General features: G+C 37.2%; 1 protein-coding gene across 1 annotated transcript; it reads right to left on the minus strand.

The window, feature by feature from the left end:
- Positions 1–10,510: 10,510 nt before the first annotated feature.
- gpr26 (G protein-coupled receptor 26) lies at positions 10,511–18,781 on the minus strand. The gene is made up of 3 exons (XM_084096936.1): positions 16,621–18,781; positions 13,715–13,828; positions 10,511–12,147 (listed from the first exon to the last, which is right to left on the minus strand). Exons 1-3 carry the CDS (start codon positions 17,289–17,291, stop codon positions 11,883–11,885), a joined length of 1,050 nt encoding a protein of 349 aa, XP_083953062.1. The 5' UTR covers positions 17,292–18,781; the 3' UTR covers positions 10,511–11,882.
- Positions 18,782–21,323: the final 2,542 nt, after the last annotated feature.

Here is a 21,323-nt window from a genome sequence, read left to right on the forward strand (position 1 = left end):
GTATTAAATGCATTTTCTGAGAATTTATATTTCAAGTTTTGACTGCAAATGTCACATCCATAACGCTGGAATTGCCCAAACACAGCTTGAGGCTATTACATGAAACATGATACATTTCACTAAGTTTTACTGTTTCTTTTAACATACCTTCTTATGTTCATTCACGTATATTTTGTAGAATATCTAGTAGTAAAGAGGAACTGGTGATAAGTTCATGTGCTTTCCACGGTGCCTCTCCACTTGAACTGAGGAACTACAGTGATTTGTCACATCACATTAAAGAGTGCCAATTGAATTTCATGATAACATTTACATATTTTGAAAGCTAGGACTTTTCTTATCAAAAGTAACAAAGCACAAAGCATATTGTGATTATTAGATGGCAGGTACGCTACGAGTAATGAAAACGGTAGAAAAAAAATAAGATGATTGATTAAAAACGATTAATGGATATTGTCAGTCCAGCCCTAATAATAATGTAACCAAGCACAAAGGCTTGTGGATTCTTATTTCGTGGGTTTTACATTCTGAATTCATTAACAGAACCATGGTGAATACTGAAGCTGAACAAAATCTCTATAGGAAGATCCTCAGAGGCTATGTCTCCTTGGTGACGGCCATGGACTTGACCCAGTCAGACAGTCATAGGAATCTGAAAAGTGCAAGAGTGACCAGGCCTTAACTCACTGCTTAACCTCCATCATATCAAATTTCACCTCCCACGGGACTGACAGGGATATAATGGTGATGTGTATGTGTGTGTTTGTGTGTCTGCAGATAATGAAAACAGGTTAATGTGTTTTTCTGTGTGTGTGTGTGTGCCGCTCCAAGGTTGATAAACCAAGTGGGTTTTGTGTGTGTGTGAATTTTGATTCTTCCCTCAAGCTAACTTCCAGGCTTTAGGTGCTAGTATTATAGAGATTTGGATCGTATTTTCTGAACCCTTATCAAAAATGGCAATCAAACACAATCATGCAAACAGCATCGCCACAATTTCCCTGCATTCATATGCAATTTTTTCCAGCTATGTGGATGATGAGGTTCATAAACTGCCCTCTGGATCCGGCCTGATGAAGCTTGCATCCGCTTCACTGATTCTGACTATTTGGTGAGTTAATTATAATGCTATTCCTGTCTTTGTGTTTATTAAATGCAATGTGATTGACAGAATAACAGATGTTTCTATAATGACCCATTTGAAAGGATAATTAAAATATGCATGATCAATGTGTTTGTTGATTTGCTAAGATTTGATTCTTGAATTAACAAAGACCACAGAGTTGTAATTTGAAGTTTTAGATGCACAATTGTACTTATTTCTTGTATGTCTTGCCTTAAGCATTACATACTTTTTTTTACAGTACACACAATTACATTTAATGCCAGTTAATTAACTATAATTGCAAGTTAGCTGTGAGTTACTTACTGTAGGCAATGATTAAATCTCAATTATGTGATTGACCTTGTGGTAATAAGGTCTATATAGCATCCATAGATGCAAGCCTGGACCTGGACTATTATACTTAATATGGTTTTTGTCCTTTTTCAATCAAATACATCTAAAATGGATAATCATGGTTTTGCTTGAACAACTCAGTGGAAAGCTATTGGCGACTTGCAAATCACTCCTTGTAAAAATGAGCAAGATTTAATCCCTAATGCATAGTAGTGAGGGAATGTACAGGGGAGGAAGGGGAAAATCGCAATTAAGGTCCAAGTTTTGACTCCTTCCCACTGGTCTTTTGGGTTGCTATGGAAACAATGAACACTAATTGCTTGGATGCTGAGGATATCTTTTGAACAACCTATCAAGTTTGTGCGTGGGGTGTGTGTGTGTGTGTTTGTGAGCGCTAAACTTCTGGCAATTTGACACCACTTGCCAAGGCTTATTTTAAGCTAAAAGCGCAGTTGAGTAATGCTGGAAGGAGGTACATTTTGTTAATTTGTATAGTGCATCTGATAGCAACTTTAAATGTACTGAAGTGAGTGAATTACTTGCTTGAGATGACAAAACAAGTTCCTTCTACAGAGGGATGAGACCCATGTGTTAGTTTCCCATACTATATTCTATAAATACTATATTATTGACTATTAATCTATTGACTATTAATAATACAGACTATTGCTATGAAAACTTCCTTAATCCAATCAAATGTTGTACAGGCTTGCAAACTAAGTGGGATGAGAACCTAATAAAACAAACAGCAAAACTGTACATAGCTGTTATGAACACACACAAACAGATGCTGCAACTTCTCTCTGTTTTACAACCCAATTGTACAGTAATTGTTTTCTCACTGTGAGGAATTAGTATTCTTAGTCTCTTTCCTTCTGTCTGGGACTTTGTTGTCCTTGGGGTGAATAGAGAGAGGTTGAATTGTCTGTGCAGCAGACACTACTAAAATAAACTACAGTAGAGCTGCACGATTAAATGTTAAAAGATTGTGATCTCCATTCAAACACCCACGCAATCTCATTCCTAAATGACAACGATTTGCCTGTGTCTACCTTTGACAAAATCACACCGGAACATTCAAATCTGCGTTTGCGCTGCCACTGACCCAGAGAGAGCAGTTGTCATGTAGGTAACAGCTTCACAAACAGTCTTTTCAACCATACAGTATCCTTATTTCTGTTTTACAAATATTCAGATTATCACAGTACTGAGATAAAAGTTTATAGTTCAGATATAAGCACTGATTTCTGTCAGGACTGACAAGAGGAGGAGCTGGGGATGGAGGAGGGTAATTAGCTCCTGAGAAACGCGATAGCTGCTGCTAATACTGAAGGAGCTTATATATGTATACAGTGATAGGTGTCGTATTCCTATAGGTAGGCGTGGATCAGCTGTGAGTCAGCTGATGTGAGTTTGACTAATGTGACCTGCCAGAACTGACGTTACGCTTGATGTGTACGAAAGTGATCAAAATAGAGCAAATCACCTTTTGAAAGTAACTTGCCGCTTTACTAAGTGAAGTTATGCCATAGACAGTACTTTCAAAAATGTATTTGTCATTGAATCATTCATTCAAAAGATTTGTTTATTCATTTATTCGCGTTTCACTTATTCGCGTTTCACTTATTCGTTTATTAATTTATTCACAGTATTCATTTATTGAAAAACGCTTATTCATCCAGTAATGAAACAAGTGAAGTCTTTATGAGTGAGTTATCGAATTATTCATTCAAACATATTTTTTTAAATAATGAATTCAAATTAATTAAATATTTTAAATAGACTGCAGCAATTAACATTTTGTCAGAACCTCTAGTAAATTACATATTGTTTTGTTTAGTTGTCTGTTCAGAATTGTGGGAGAATCGTGATCTCTATTTTAAACAACAAAAAAATAAAAATAAATTGTGACTTAATTTATACAGAATTAGTGCAGCTCTAAACTACAGTATGACATGCACATGCAAATTTAAAGTTGAATTTTCTTGTCATCTATTGTCATTCACATGACACTTTTTTAACAAAAAACTTCAATTTAAAAAAGAGTTAAGGATGAATGATATATCGGTGTCTCATTGGTAACTGACTGTTTATGTTTTTCATTTTTATTTTTTATTGTTATCGGTCGATATTAGATAGCCTAAATATTGGTCGATATTAGATTCAATTGTTCAAAATTTCTCACTTTTTTACATTTAGAGCATCATCTAACGTTTAAATTATTATTTTAAAACACTAATATGTAATCTTAAATTTGTTTAATGTAATCTTTAGCAAATATTAAAAATGTATATCTGTTCATACAGCATACTGCACATTTTAGATGTAGATTTTCCTTTCATTTTTCCCACTGTCTCTCCCGGTATCTCTTTCAGACTCTTCACAGTGGTTATTTCTCCACTGTGGATTTAGCCTAGTTCTTTAAGTAATAACCATTTTCATAAGCTATACCAGTTAAGTGGCCTGTGACAACTGTCAATTACACAGTTTTGAGCTCAAAACAGAAAAATATTTAACCACAGTATTTCAGAGAGCCATGTAATAATGTTAATAGTAATAGCAGATTTAGCTCTATTATAGATTGACAATACTCTAGTATTGATACCAGGAACACAAAAGCAAAATCGCTAATCTGTCGTCTTCAGTAACAGTTTACTGTGCTTTAAAAAGAAAAAAAATAATCTGTTTAATCTCGGCTTGATTGAAAGATTGATCCACAAATTATCATGAGAATGTGAGCCTAGTTCCAGACTAAAATGCATGTTTGAGCTGTCTTAACTGAAAGCAACTTGAACTGACAAATCTTAAGTCAGTGCAGGGGCGTAGTTTGTGGGGGGGTTAGGGGGGTTATCTCCCCCCCAATATTTGAATCTATGCATTACAACCCCCCCAATATTTATACCATGATCACAATATCAGGAGGCATACCCAAACTTCAACCCCCCCAATGTTCAAACCAAATCTACGCCCTTGAGTCAGTGTCATTGTTTTGTCTCAAGATGCACACCAGTAATGTATTTTATAAAGCATGTTAAAGCTAACTAAGGCCTACTCCTGGCTTAATGTAAGCCCTGTCTGTAAAACCAGGGGTAAATCTAAAATTACCGACCATAACCAAAGGCATTTTCAATTCCATTAAAGAAAAAGAAAATACTGTAGCTTAGAAACTCACACTGAGTGGTGTTTGCTCTTGTTTGATAAATTGTGTGATGTTTCTTTTTTGTAAGTCGGTTTGGATAAGCATGTCTGCTAAATGACTAAATATATGAATGTTATTACATATTGCCATCTTGAATAAAGTTATGTACTAGTGCTGCACGTTTAATCATATCGCAATCGCGATGTCAAGCTGTGATTATATGACGCAAAATGCTGCGATTTTATATGTAATAAACAAATTAGGGCTGTTAACGCAGTTAACGCAGCATCTGTTGACAGCATCTTGTCATCCTTTGGCTAGTGATCCCGCTCTTATTCATGCATATGCTTATACAATACTGGAACTTTTCCTCTGTGGTCCCCCTACAGAATTGTCCATTACCGCTGTCGTAAATCTTTTAGCCTACCGCAGCCTACTGTCGCACGCACGCCCACTGTTTATCCAGCACCGGCTTTGGAATGAACGATGTCCATTGTCCACAGACAAGGTAGAGTATGATGCATGATTTTATGAAAGTATGATGTATTGCGAAATCAGAAACGAAGAAAAACAAAATAATGACTATTGTAACGCTTGCCGTAAAGCAAGTCAAATTTGTAGTTTTCTTATGTCTCATTAGAACTTAACAAACGCGACCCGATCTGGCAATCTTACATAGTGTGGTTATAGCAGATAAAGGACCGCAAAGCGGAGGCATAAGTGCCTTTCACCCTGTTACGACTTGATGAACCACTGAAACGATTTTGGATACACTATTTTAAGGTAAATTTTTTTTACATAGTGTTGCTTTAAACCATTCATGTGCGAAAAGACAAAAAAGAGCGTGCTGCCTGTGAATGTCCTGATTGTGACACACAGAAATACTCGCACTAGTGTCGTGCGTGCGCACAAGACAGCACGCCAGAATACAGTTCTCTTTCGCGCTTGAACGAACAATAACACACACAATTATGCCAAAATGTCTTTTTGTCGAGTATCTTCATAACATAAGAGCAGTCTTATGATGAACGTAAAGAGTTCTGACTCGAGAGGGAATGAGGCGCATGTGAGATCCGTGTCTCTGTCAGTAGAGGCTGGTCTTAAAGGGACAGTACACAGTCATAGCTGCGGGAAAATTTTTTTATCAGGGGGGGTGCTGGGGGCGGGGCTTAATGGGCGGGGCTTGATATTGCGGGGCGGAGTATTTTAAACAAAATTCTAATATTAAACAGCCCAAACAAAAAGATGAACATACAAATGAATGAGAACAGAGTTATGTGAGAACGCTCAGAACTCGATACATTTTTTAAAAGCACAGCACACAAATCAGCATCTTACCTTATGATACTCACTCAGGAGTGCCGGTTCACACAGAAAGCATAATCTTTCAAAGCGAAAACTCAAGATGTCAAACGCGGGCAGTGGAACGGGGGAAAAATGCAAGGTCTCGAGGTGTATTAAAATAAGTGTTAACTTATTTTAACTTGAGTGCTCCGTTTTGAGAATGCTTTGTCATGCGCGAGACGCGAGCGCAACAGTTAAACACGCCTAGTGCGTTCACACTGAAAAACACGTACTGTGTGAACAGCCCCTAATGCCAAAGAATGCTTTAATCAAGACATCTATATATTTTTTTTCACATGCATTAAATGAGTGTCATATCAGTTCTGAGATGCTGGTCCTCAAACAGTGTCACGTCACTCACTCCATGCGAGATCGGCTTTTGCCTTATGATATATTCATTTCTTTTAAAGTCATACAAATATTCAACAACATATAAAAATGAAATAGTAATTTTTATAGTATCTTAAATCTTTATAGTAATTTAAAAAAGGTAGAAGGTGTTCTCAAAAAACATGTTGAAAAACAAAAAGTTATATAAAGTCATGTCATCGTAAATTCCAATGTAGTGAAACAGCTGTCGTCAGGGGGTGCTGCAGCACCCTCAGCACCCCTAGTTCCCGCGGCCATGTACACAGTAGCCACTAATTATCTTTGTCGTTAAAGTTAATCAAAGAACAAAGGGAACAGAGAAAAACACTCACTGCTCTTGACTAAAGAACTTTTGTAGCTTTAAAAAGAATTAATCTATGACTGTATAGTTTGATAACTTTATTCAATGTATTTATATGTCCTACCTGTTAGACAGGAATTATAGGTGTTATCAATCATTTAGTTGTTGTTGTTAGTTTGAGAAATACACATTTCAGCATCTGTGTGTGCATTTTCCTTGAGAATCAAGCAAGTTGACTCATGAAACTATTTGTTTATTATATCGCAATCGCATATCGCAGCCGCAATATTGACCTCAATAATCGCAATATGACATTTTCCCCAAATCGTGCAGCCCTATTAGATACTAAATTAGCCCCGATGCTACCATTAACTTTTGTTGAACAGGATGTGGATTACAGTCTTGATGAAATAAGCTCTACATACTTGTACAAACATTTAACCTCTTTTACACACAAAATCACACACACAAGCCCAAATTCCTAAATTACTATGATTCACTCCAAAACTCACCCACACAAACACAGCACTGAGAGCTCCAGCTCGCAGTGAGCCCAATTAAAAACCGAGCAAGCGGATAGACAGAAAGAGAGGGGGGGGTAGAAAAGAGAAGGAAAACAGAGAGCGCTGTCTGTTTGTTCACAGCTTCATAGCAGTACAACAGCGCAACTCCTGACAGAGAAACTCTTCAGAGACTTCAAAGACAATTCTGCACTAAATGCAACTGTTTAGGGTCAAGCTGAAATGAAATGCATCCCCTCTGACACCACAATAAGCATTCCTCACAAAACAAAAAGGAATCGTTTTAAAGACTGATTTCTTTGGGGTTAACAAGGTCTTTTAGAAATTATTTATGAAATATAAGAGGAGTTGTTTTCACTCACTGACTACTTCAAATCCCTGTCTGGTGCTTCCAGAAGATAATGCAGTGATGCTTTGTTCTCCTCATACAACCAATCTTTGCTGTAATTGGCAAAATGTAACGGGGGCCTGAACATGAGGTAACTTGATACGACCTTTAAGGCTTTGAAACCATGTATCCACATGATTTAAAAGTGATCAGTACAGACACAAACACACACACACTGATGATAGATTGAGAATGATTGCTGTGAGCTATAATAATAATTATAATAATTTGTTACATTTATATAGTGCTTTTCTGGGTACTCAAATCGCTTTACATGGAAGGGGGAATCTCCTCAATCACCACCAGTGTGCAGTATCCACTTCGACGGCAGCCATATTGTGCCAGAACGCCCACCACACACCAGCTTACTGGTGGAGAGGAGACGGAGTGATGAAGCCAATCAGTATATGGGGATGATTAGGAGGCCTTGAAGGACAGAGGCCAAGGGGCAAATTTGGAGCTCCCTTAAGCCTTGTTTATACTTTCGCCTGGCTCCGTAGCGCGAGTCTCCGCTGCCTGCGTGCGCACCTCCCCAAACGGACGAGGCGTTTATACTCGACGCGCTCGCCGTTGTACTATTCTGTGAAACGACAGGAGGCGACTCAAGTAATTGTCCTCTTAACCATCAGGAATCAGCGGTGAGAAGAAGAATGAAGAAGATGTTTATTTTAGTACATCACCACCAATACCACACTTCAAAAAGAATCATGTAAAATCCAGTAAACCCTGAGATTATTACTTGTGACATTAGAACAAAATATGTGGATATAAAAGCATGTATGTAGGCTATACAACTAAATTAACGATCTCTTAAATATTTTCTAATTTCACTAAACACTTCATTAAGTTTTAAGTTTCATGGACATTTTTTAAAACATGGACCTTTATTTTTATTAAAATGGCTTATGTCTGCTATAGGCTCATTTTGTAAATGTAAGCAATTCATTTAAGACGCACAAACTGGGTGCCGGTGCGGTGAGATGTACAAGCTCGGCCAGATTCGTCTCAAAGTCGTTCATCTTCGGATGCGGAGCCGCGTGCGCTGTTACAAAAAAAGCCGCGCACACCGCCAAGCAAAATGGTGTCTTGCGCACCCAACGCACACAACCGCCCACACCGCAATGACGTCATTTTTGCTGCGCGCACCTTCGCGCTCGTGCGGACACGGCGAGTATAAACCTAGTCTTATAAATGAACAGAGTCAAAGGTTTTTTTGAGCTAATACAGCTAGCCTAGTTTTTTGTATTAAAGCTGCAACTTTTGGCGCTCTAATAAACCGAACTCCATGCGTCTTGCGGAAGAACATTGTAGCCAGAGCTACTTCTGTTTATGTCTATGACAAATCACGCAGGTACTGGGCTACTCCGCAGTGGTATGACCCGAACCAGTCTAAAATAGTCAGAATATAAACACTCATATTAGGTGTACCGTAGAGATTCAGGATAAGACAAAAACACGGTTTGGAAAATGGATTCATGATGTACTTGATTATTATATAAATTTAGTAAATTTTAAACACAAAAAAAGTGACGTACTACAGCTTTAATGTCTAATATGATTGGACTAATGTGTAATATAAAGAGTTTGAAAAAAATTGTGATATAGTGGTGGTTTTCCATTAAACCATAATATCAATAGCTGATTGAATGGAAAATGTAATTTAATTTAATAAAACAAGCACACACACACACACACGGATGATTTGGTGCTCACAAAACATTTGAGGTTAAAGTAAACGCACGGTTAAAGTAGTTCCAGGCAGATCTTGACCACATTACAGTTCTATATCACTCCGCCAAACAATTTCAGTTATTTCAAAGGTCCTTACAGACTACAACAACAAAAGAACCAACACTCACAACTACACTGACCTAGCAAATAAATATAGTAAACAATAGGATAAAAACAAATTATTTCCATGTTCTTTACCACAAAATTATGTTTTTATGTAAAGAAAGCACATACTCTCTTTCTCCCACTCAAACGCGCACACAGACATACAGAAACGTGTAGTCAGTGCTGCTCTGAAGATTTTTTCAGTAAAATAGTTTAACAACCTAAAAGCCACATGACATTTCTCACTAGCGAGGTAATAACGGCGTTGTTCTTAGAGAAGATAAACTTACAGTTTGGCTATTATTAGAGACGCTGCTGCCGAACACTGTTGAGACTGAGAGACGCACAGTACTCTGGTAATTCACATACACTTGATCTCTCTCTCTCTCTTTCCGCTTCGCGTCGTGGCCATATTACATGTACCACCTCGGGGTGTGCATTATTTTTCTAATAATTCAGCGGCCTGTTGTCAATTATTCCTTACATGCCTTTGTGGAGCAGTATTTATGGATCACTGAGAAATGGGGATGACATGCAGCAGTGAAAAATAAATCCATAAAATTAAACAAACGCAGTAGAGAAACTGAGTAAGGATATAATCTGGGGGCGGTCGGGGCTGGATTCTGATGAATCTTTCTTTTGTTCTTGTTTGCATTGCAAGTGGGGGTGGTGATAATTACCTAGAATTCTTTAGTGGTCTCATTTCTTGCTGTTCTTTAATGTCTGCCTTCACACTCTCTACTTTTCGTTTTATCTTCCCTCTTTTCTTTTTCTTCTGAACGTGCAATTACAGAGACTTCTTGACTCTTTCTCCCTCTATTGTGAGCTTTCTGAGCCGGAACATGAGTGCAAAGCTGTCTTCGTTTCAGCTGAACAGAGGAGGGATGAAATCTGTTTTAAACAGTTTCAGAAAGTAATTGTCTCTCCCACATTCCTACCGTTCTCTCTCTCTTTCTTTCTCCTACTGTACTTTAGGATTGAACTTTCCATGCATTTCTCTTCCATTCGCAGACTGAGGGAAACTTGGAAGGCGAGGACTCTGTCGAAGACCAAATATACCAGTCATGCAGAGCACAAATCAGACTTTTTTGCTTATAATTAATTTCTTTTGTGTTTTCTGCTCTGCATAAATCTGTCAAACAACAAAAATCTCTTTTCAAATCCACTGTTTATTGTCATCAAAGTCACAAAGATATTTATGTAGCAAAATTTAAAACTACATTTTTTTCTGTTTAACAAAAATAGACATTTCTTTCCTAAGGCTTTACATTTGCACAAAAGAAAAACATTTAAACATGTATTTTTATACAGAAACACCCTCAAAGTGTAATAATACTCCCACTTTCAAATATCACAGTCGCACACATACTCATACGTGCACGCTACAATAAATAAAACAATACAAATTTACTATAGAGTGACATTCAGATATAAATTACTCTGTAGAAATGATTTACTCCTTTAAAAATACAAAAATGTGTATGTATATATACATTGACAAAGAACAGCATTGAAAAACTCAAAAGGAAAATAGGGAAAGAAAACCTTTTCGTTCTTTTGCAAGTATTTTTTTTCCTGTATCTTGTTCCTGTATCTTGTGGCCACACAGGGAACGTTAATTAAATTCACATGACAGCAATGCAGGCACTTGCACAATATTTTCACACATAATTTTGAGAGGCAAGTTAGAAAAAGAGACTGTTTATGCTGTCACAATTTAATCTAACATTTTTTAAGTCCTTTAGGATTTCACACTCAAATATATTAATATATCTCCTTTGTTTGTACCCTTTGGTTTACTCAACATTTCTCTACAATTCTCTGCTGAAATTAGCTTCTTAATTTCAGATAACTTCATATAAAATTCAGTCTATAGAGGTTTCATTTTAAATAAATAATAAAATAAAATAAAATAAAATAAATAAAGGCACCGTAAGAACAGGTCTGCCAATTGCTTTGGGACTTCATATCTAAACCCTGAAGATACAATACATGCTACAAAAAAATCAAAGCCACATGCCATTGAGTTCCACTAAAACATCATCTAGAAAATACTATTTCTTATTCTGTCTTTTGAAAAACTCACAATGTTAGAAGTGATCTTCTGTTTTCTCACATTTGACCATGTTACTAGTTGAAGTCAAAGCAGTCACCTATTCATAAGTCTAAACAGCACTTTACCACTAAACCATAAGAGACAAATCAGACCACGATAGGTAATAAGTCCAACGAATTCTCTTTGAATGTTGGCTAACTAGCAGCTCTCGTGGATTGCAGCTTTACAGTAGTTTGACTTCAAAATGGATCGGAGAACGAAAGAACGAAAGAGAAAGAGAGAAAAAATATTTTTCAAAAGAATCTCTTTTGCTACTTAAATCTCTTTTGCTACAGTTACATCTTGAATTCTTTTTGAGTTGAGAAATGCAGAGCCTGATATCCCGCTGTCTTTTCTACTTTCATTCTTCTCTCTCCTTCCAGAGTCGAAGCTCTACCTTTGTAATTGTTCATCTCTATAGCAACAGGAGACCTCAGTCTGTAGGTCTGGCTTCGACTTCCCCATCCTTTACGATTTCCTTAGCTCTCCCAATCTTTCCATTTTCCTGCTGATGCCTGGAGTTGTTCGGGGAACTGCGCTTCTTGAGTCGATTGATTATGTCACTGCAGGTCTTCCGGTACTGGTGTCGCAGAAGAGAGTAGACGAAAGGGTCGCATGCAGCTTTGCTGTAAGCCAGACTTTTACACAGCACGCCCCAATATGGATTAAATGGCTCTGTCATAAACAGCTCCACAATCCTAAAGACATGACACAGATATGAGCAAGATATGGTGGATATGGAAGATATAAGTCCAAAGACCTGATATACCAGTTACCACATTTTCAGTATTTTCTTTGCCTATAGAAGGTTATACATTTGTTTTGAAGAGGTAGTGAATGTAGAACAATTTCTGTTTTCAGTTTATGTGAGGGATAATTTGTGACCTGAAGGACACTAACGGTTGCTCTTAAAAATTGCTTTTGACAGGGGCTTTGAGGATGAAAACCTGCAGCAAGAGTCGGGGATACACAATACAGTTCATCCTTTCATCTTCTCTGAGCTCACCAAGGTTATGTAACATGCCAAGATAGGAGGCCCTTCTTCATTAAATCAGGTGGACATACATGACCAGTGACATTAGTACTAGAACTACAGGCTTCACACTTCAGAACTTGTAGGATGTTGTGGGGGAGACCCTTTTATATATATTTATTAGGGCTGTAAAAATTAATGCATTAATGTTTTTGACAAATTTTTTCAGTTTAAAGCATTCAAAATATTTACCACAATTAGCGCAGCATCCATTTTTTCCCCGTCATTCTTTTGCTAGCGTTACATTATATGATCACGCTCTTATTCATGAAAATGCTTTTAAACCATTAAAACAAGACAAGTCTTAAAGGAGTTAAATGTAATCTTAAATGAACGTAAAGAGTTGCGATAAAATGGGATCCGCGTCATTTGCGGCAGGTCTTGAAGTGACAGCAGCCTAATAAACCCTCTGCTGTCTGTCATTTAGGATAACCAAAGAACAAAAATATTAAAGAAAATCACTCGCTGCTCTTGACTGAATAACTTTGGTAGTTTTAATAAGGATTAATCTGTATTTCATTTATAATTTATGCAGTGAAGGCTGTGAAGTGTTCAATAACTTTATTCAATTTCTGTATATATATCCTACCTGTTAGACCTACCCGAAAATCTTAAAGCACTGTTTACAAGGTTACATGGGTCGAAAACAATACATTTTTGTGCATTTTGACAGGGCAAGTAAAAATCTGAATTGGTCTGACTGGGCCAATAGAAAAAACTGAGCCGTGATATATTGAAGGGCAGGTAAATGTGACATTTATTATAATGGGTTTATGTGAAAATTGTTTTAAGTTCACTTAAATTAAAAGTTAGTTAATTAGTTAATTCTTTTATCGATTGACAGCACAAAAATATATATAACATAACTATTTTTCATTTATATTGTGATGCAACATGTTTAAATTATTTTACTGCTTTTGATTTAACTGACTTTTTCACCTTTGTTTTAAATACACATTGTTCCTCATACCTACAAGAATTATTATCACAAAGGTTAAAAATATTAAGGAATGTCCAGTAACAAACTGTAAAAACATTTATTTATTTTTTTTACAAATTCCACGGTCAACCTTAAACAATACACAGTGTCCTCCAGCTTTTGAGTATTAAATCAAGAATGCAGTTAATTACATTCAAAGATCTCAACCTGGCCAACACATTTAAACTATAAGAGCATGACTGCACAGATGCTGAGTCTCTAGGAGCTCGGGGAAGAAAAGCAGGTGGCTCACCTAGTGATGACATAAGGGGTGAAACAGACGACGAAGGTTCCGATGAATGTACTAATTTTGCGTGTGGCTCTCTGTCTCCTCCTTTTTTGCTCCTCCAGACAGCGTTGACGAACACTGGACAAAAGATATGACCTCCATTTAGATGATTTCTCTCTCTGTATTATGCTTTTTTGCATGTGAGATGAGCACATTAGACTTTTATACAGCTTCAAATAGATGTTATTTAAAACTGTATTTATGGACCGGATGAACATACATACTTCACCACTGACAACATCTGGAACCTTCTGTCAAAACATTAAAGAGACAGGAGTTCCCATAGAGAGAAGATGTTTGCCCAAGCTGTTTCAGTGAATCATTGAAATGCCAGATTGACTTTGTCACACCTGCAATGGATTATTTAACACATGCTCACATGCTCAGTTTTGTTACACAGAAGTGTGGTGTTTTGTTGATTGCTATACCAGTCTATAAAAATTTTTTTTTTTTTTTTTTTTTTTTTTACATGAATCCCAAAAGAGCCAACAGCTGGCAGTCATTTTCCTTTCAATTTGCATGTGTGGAGTGCTCTGAATCTGATACATCCCCTGCTTGAACTCTAGATGTGCTCATTACATGTGTTGTGTAGGACTATTGTAATTTTTCATTGTTGGTTAATAAGTTATTGTGGTCGACACATTGCCATTGAAAGTCATCCGGTGCTCTGGGCAATGAGATGATGATCTGCACTCTCTGACAAGCACAAATGTCTCTTGATATTTCTTGGCACACGAGAGAGGTGTGTTTACGTCAGCCACTAACTTTTTTCAGCCTCATTATTTGGTAGATGTGCCACATTGTAGGGGTGTAACGGTACACAAAACTGACAGTTCGGTACGTACCTCGGTTTTGACATCACAGTTTGGTACAGCAGGGCGAGAGGAAACTAAACATTAAATTTCTTTTTTTATTTTATTAAACAGTGGTTTACTGAACAAATTGAGTCTCTGTCTTTAAATGAAGTTAGTTATAATTAAAAGTTTCTTAAGGATATAAAAAATAATCCTTGCTAATGCTATAAACTATATAGGGAGCACTTACTTGCACATTACTATAATATTAAAAGTTAACAACCGAGCCAAAACTATCTGCCTATATTCAGTTGCTATTTATTTTTTAGATATAATAATCAACACTCAAATAACAAATTGTATGCAAACATATAAACTGCACATAATGCATTTTTTTGCATTAACTTCTACATTTAATTATATGTTTTTACTCCAATTCATTGTTGAAATATCATTACACACTGTCATTTTCATAACAGATATTTTAAACATACATTAAATAATCAAGACATCACTAACAGGTTAAGTTAAATATTATTAATATATAGGCTAATACAGACAGTGCATATATTTAGCGAAAGAGTTCATTTCTCTAGCTGACTAACAAGCTGTGGACACTGAATGACTTCCCTGAGGTAAATGTAATGCTACGTGGGATATTGTTTACAAGCTGTTTTACTGATGTCTTTTCACCGTTGAAACACTGCGATTACATGAGATATAATACCTTTCAGTAAGTTGTACTGTATTTTAATTTCTTGATAAAATGGACATGATTTGAAAAATGACACTTGTTTCTTATTAAAAGTAACAAAACGCGGAGCTTATTGCTATTATTGGTAGTTAATGATGTTGGTTTATGGCGGTGAGGCTACAACGCTGCATTGTAGCCTACACATAAGACACGAAAATTCGCGGGATGAATACGTGTACTGTTACACACCTAATATTATTTAATCAAATGTCAAGGAAGAAAAATTAGTTTTGTGACATAAGGTAAAGTGAGGTCAACCTAAACAATGGGTTTGGGCTGGGCTTGGCAGCTGGGGGCGGGGTGCGTTCGTACTGTGGGTGGTGTATCCTATGGGTGTATCGCGGTTTTTCGGTTCGGTTTGAATATCGTTACACCCCTACCACATTGTATTATTTAAGATTACTCTTTGATTGATTTAAAAGAAGATATTTATGATCACTTTTTATGTATTATGTCATTGCACCAGTTACATTTGTGACAGAATTTAGTTTGAGGGGTCCAGTAAGAGTCTACTGTGAATAGTCACAGCTGTTTAATTCCATTTTAATCAATTATAATATGATGCCTTTTTCAAAGATTAATCAAAAATGCCAGTTTTCAGATTTGTGACAGTTTTCTACGCTGTAGTTTCCCAGCAATTACAATGCTGACCAATGTTTTGCATTTAATTATTTTTATTTATTTTTTCATTTTATATATATATATATATATATATATATATATATATATATATATATATATATATATATATATATATATATATGTATATGTGTGTGTGTGTGTGTGTATATGTATGTTGTTAGATTCAGTGGCATATCCAAAAAGTAAAATACATGTGTTCACTTAGTTGAGAACAATTATAGGATTCAGCAGGTTAAATTCCGGTGGACCAAAGCGGTGGTGCTGAAACTCTAAAGAGTTTCTCTGGGTTCTATTTAAACTTGAGTACTGAATATCTTGATTTAATATCTATTTGTGCAAACTCTTAAAATCGAAATTTAAAAATGAAAAATTAAATGTATAGATTTAAAGTATATCACACGCACAAAAAAGCTTTTTTTTTTTGTAATTGGTTATGTACATGTTTGGGTTTTGTTGCATTTTATGTTATTTGTTTAGTGTATAATGCTAAACACAATGCTTATTACTGACTGAATTTTTTGCATTGGACACTTTTAGTGCCTGTAAAATGGGCCATCACTAAAGTGCTTGTATCATTGTCATTGTATTTCTACGAAAAAGTTCTGGCAACCACTCCTGTCAGTTTATTTATTTATAAATCTCTTAACTGTAAAAATCTGAATATTCGACCTCATTCTTACCTCGGGTGAATGTCCACTAGCAATAAGAGCGTTTGCATGGTGATCACGTCTATGCGCTTGCAGTGGAAGCGCGCTACTTTGAGCACTTTCAGGTACGTGACGCAGAGAACCACTGACACCAGCAGGAACGTGAGCGTGTGAAGCACCAGCGTGTAAATCGCGAACTGCGTCTTGGCATGGAGCGCCCTGCCGTTACAGAGCGTGCAGGAAGCGTACAGCTGATGGTAGCCCACCCAGGAGAGGCACGCGGCAACCACAGAGAAGGACAAGGAGTGCACCCACGTGTAAGCCAGAGCGAGCACAGCGTCCCGGTGTCGGATCCTGGAATGATAACTCAGAGGGAACACCACAGCAACCCACCGATCGATGCTGAGCGCAGCCATACTCAGCATGGAGTTGGTGGTCAGGAAAGTGTCCAGAAACCCGACCACCTGACAGAAAACGTGTCCTCCGGGATGTGCATTACTCAAAACCCCGAAAAGTGTCAGCGGCATGCTGGAGGCGGACAGAAGCAGATCGCAGAACGTCAGGTTGAGTATAAACAACCCAGGAACCTGCTTGCGAATTTCGGCATTGTACAGAAAGCAGATCAGCACCAGCACGTTGGACAGCAGCGACACTACGATGATCACGACGAGAAGGAAAGAGAGCGCGAGCTCTGCGGTGTGCATGGTGTTCCCCGCTCTTAAAGCCTCCAACTTTGAACCGCAACTCTAGGACAGTTCATGACGGGGAACAAAATTGTATCAGTACAACTTGTAGATCCCCGGACGTGATATCCAGCGGTGCACGGGTGGTCGATGCACTGCTCTCCATGACTCTGACCTCCGTTTATTCCTCGAAGAGTTGGCATAATCCATCCGAGCAGTTGGATCGCGAAATCTGTAGACTGGACATGTAATCGCTCAACCCCTCGCAACCCTAGATGAATGCCTCGCGCAATTGCGCAGTTCGGTTTTGCGCTCGCTTCTAATGCAGAATTCGCCCTTGAAGCAGCTTTATATGTCAAAATGTCACCCCCCCCCCATCCCCCATACATACACACTCACGAAATGCTCACACGTGACTAGCGTCAAAGAAATCTTCACGAATTGATATTGTGAGGGGACTAAATTTAGAAAGGGTTTATATTTGTCGAAGGGAACTCTTTCACGTCACGATGAGGCAAAAGCCCGAGTCTGGGGTCCAATTTTAGATTCGCTGGCAGCCTCGCACACACAGCTTCATATTTATGACGCTCATCCTAAAAGATCTAGAAGAGCAGTATCTATGATTTGTAGCTTGTTAAATTTCAATGTTTGCAACTTGGTGGTTTGTAGAAATATGTCTCAAACTTTGATATAACATTGCCTATACTACGAATAAAATAAGTTTAGAAATTCCTAAACCATATAAATTAGTGTCAAGTACACAAAACATGATGGGCCAGAATTTATTTTGGTACTGAAGTACATACATGCTCTCATTAAGATATGAATATCAGGCACATGTTAATATACTGCCTGAGTTTTTGTCCTCACCATTTAACATGCTTGCTGAGAGACACGCTGGAGATTGTCTTAAAGATTTTCTGCAATTTTTAATTGTAATCTCTGATATTGATCAAACATTTGATTGTCCAAAAATTTCTAGACAGTAAAAAAAAAAATCGGATTAAGTGAGAGCAGCTCTTTTCAACAGCAAATGGAATGGCTAGAGGCAGACACAAAGAGAAATAGAGAGTGAAGGAGAGAGATTTGAGTTCTAGCACCTTGCCACTTCTAATCAAAGCTTTGGTAAAGTATTGATTTAAGATACCTTGGAGAGAAATAGGATGTACTTATTGTTCAAGCCAAATCGTTTCTGTTTTGTGTGCTCTTTATTGAACAGAGAATCATGTTTCTGTTGAATTCTATTAAAGTTTACAATGTTTTGAGATTGTTATAATGTTTTAACCAACACACGTTTATACTTGAAGGTTATATTGAGTTCAAAACGCATCACACACTGCACATTTTAGCATGTTTTTAAATGTCATCTCCCAATAATAATGAATCACTGCCTATGCTGTGACTTGGCTCCACTTTTGAGGCAAGAGCCATGCTTGATGCATTTAGCTCTTGCTTGCTTGGCTGCGGGATATGTCAGAAGAATTTCCTGTCACTTTGTGTACATGAATTTGTATTTGAATTTGTGCATGTGCATGTGTCTGTGTGAGTGCACGCGTGTATAGTTGCATGTTAACATGTAGGGCACCACTTTAGTGTCTCACCATGAACTCAAAATGGACAATTCTTGTTTTTTATGGAATATTGCATTATATATTAAAAATGACTTCCCATCTCTTCTCTGATGACGTGTTTACTGGCACAAGAGCGGGACAACCTGCCACTCATGTGAGATCACAGCAATAGCAAACCACGACCGTCCAATCAATTCCCAGTGGACAAAATCAAGTCCTGCCCTACATTTTTTTCTTGTTCCAGATGCTGTTTTACTCGGATATATGTCACAATAGGGAAGAAAAGTCTATCGCAAGACTTCCGTTTCATGCTTTAACAGTAGGCCTATTCATAATGATTGCACTTTTTGACTGGCACGAAAATGACATTTGATGTTTTTTCCTTTTACGAGATATTTTGCTGGGGAATTACTTTCAGTTTGCGTCCTCCTAATTAGAAAGCAACCTTGACATTTACTTTTACCAGAGGCAGAAGATCAGTTTACACAGACACACACCGGGCCCCAATTCTTGTGTTAGATGCATTTCTATTTCACCGCAGTGTCTCTATTCTTACAACACAAACCCCCGTTTGCACTGCAGCATGAAACACACACACACACACACACACACACACACACACACACACACACACTCTCACTCTCACTCTCACTCATACTCATACTCATTAGTGGCTCACTGAGGCCGCGTAAAGATCGCCGCTGTCCTCTGTTACCACGGAAACGCCCACGCTGTCTGTGCAGTGGGTGTGTGGTGGTCCATCCCATGATCTTTTGTGACAGCATGAACGATTCTGACCAATCAGTGGAGCAACTGCACAGATCTTGTTATTCTTCTTGAGTGGGCGATACGGACAGCTTGTCTTGATGTGAAACATAGGCTTTTATCTCCATCTCTTTTTCTGCATAATTCAAAACATTTTTCCTCTTTTTTTTTTTTATTCGAAATATTGTTTCAAAATATTTGCAAAGATTGTTTAGTCAGGATTCAGGAACAATCAATCTTTAAGTGAAGAGTTTATCGTTTTGTATTCCTGCCAAAGCTTGCTTTGACTTTGCTAAATACTTGCCATTATTTTGTCTCATTTGTTATAATAATAATAATAATAATAATAATAATAATATTATTTAAAAATATAATATTATTATTTAAAAATATAATATTATTATTTAAAAATATTATATTATATTATATTATATTATATTATATTATATTATATTATATTATATTATATTATATTATATTATATTATATCAGTCCACAGTTAAAAGAGTCTAATATCAGTAGACTGACCTTTTGAGCTTGTGGGAAGCACATTGGTTGAAATACGTTGATTATCCTATGTTTATGTTGGACTACTGGTATCATTCTTGCCACAGGACATCATGTACTTTTGGTCCACTGAATTCATGTTTCTACATGGCACAATAGCTGTATAGCTTTGCAAAGGGACCCTCATAATTTCCATCTCGCTGGTTTTCTTTCATTGAATACTGGGAAGTGCCTTGTTGATCTTTTATATTAATTTGCTTATGTATTTTTCCTCAAACTTAACAATCTAGGCATGCATTAAAAATACTGAGAGCCCAGGGCAAGGAGGATGTCAAAATCATTAATTTTGAATGTACATATTTCATTTTGTGCTCCACTGGATTATACTGATGGTAATTATGTCTAATTAGATAATGCTATTGTTTCTATAGCCCAGAATACACAGCCTGAGATTTGTGTGTGCTGTAATTTCCCCAAACCCTAGGAACGTGAGTGATGTACACATGATCTGCATGGCAAAAACCATGAAATGCTACCCTGTGGACTAGATGCATGGCATTCTGGATCCACTGCTGGCTGATTCTGCTAGATTCATTGTTGTGCTGCTGGTTGCATGTGTGGTTGTGGTTTGCATTCACAATCTAGTTTGCACAATCTAGACAAATGCTGTATTTCAAACATTAAGATTCACGTTCTGATTAATTTGGGTTGGGTTGTAATATATTCTACTCTTATGTAAATTCTGCTTCGAGTCCAGGTTTTCTATTTCTATTAAAAAGGAAAAGGCTGTAAATGCTGTACTACATTGATCTGTGCAATGAGAGTGTAGGTAAAGTTCTCTAATATGACTACCAGATTTCATTTGAATGTATCTTTTTTTTAGGTCTTTTTATGTCATGTGCTTTTGTGTGGTTGTGGCTCCATCTGGTGGTTCAACTGGTTAAATGTCTCTGAGGCATTTCATTTTTATTTTGAGATAGCTCATTTATTTTCTGTGTTGATCTAACTGATTAGTCAGTTACGGAGCCCCGACTGATCAATGCCTTGTCCTCATCTCACAATCATAATGTTTCCTGATGAAAATATGTTGTTTTGACCATAGTTTTTATGTGATTAGATGGGGATTTACTTATTTATGGGCCCTCACAGGAATGGGGCCCTCCTCAAATCAGCATATTTACCTGGGCTGGGATTTCCCCCAACTTCTTCC

This window comes from Abramis brama (assembly GCF_963993115.1).
Source record: "Abramis brama genome assembly, chromosome: 21".
Lineage (NCBI taxonomy): Eukaryota > Metazoa > Chordata > Actinopteri > Cypriniformes > Leuciscidae > Abramis > Abramis brama.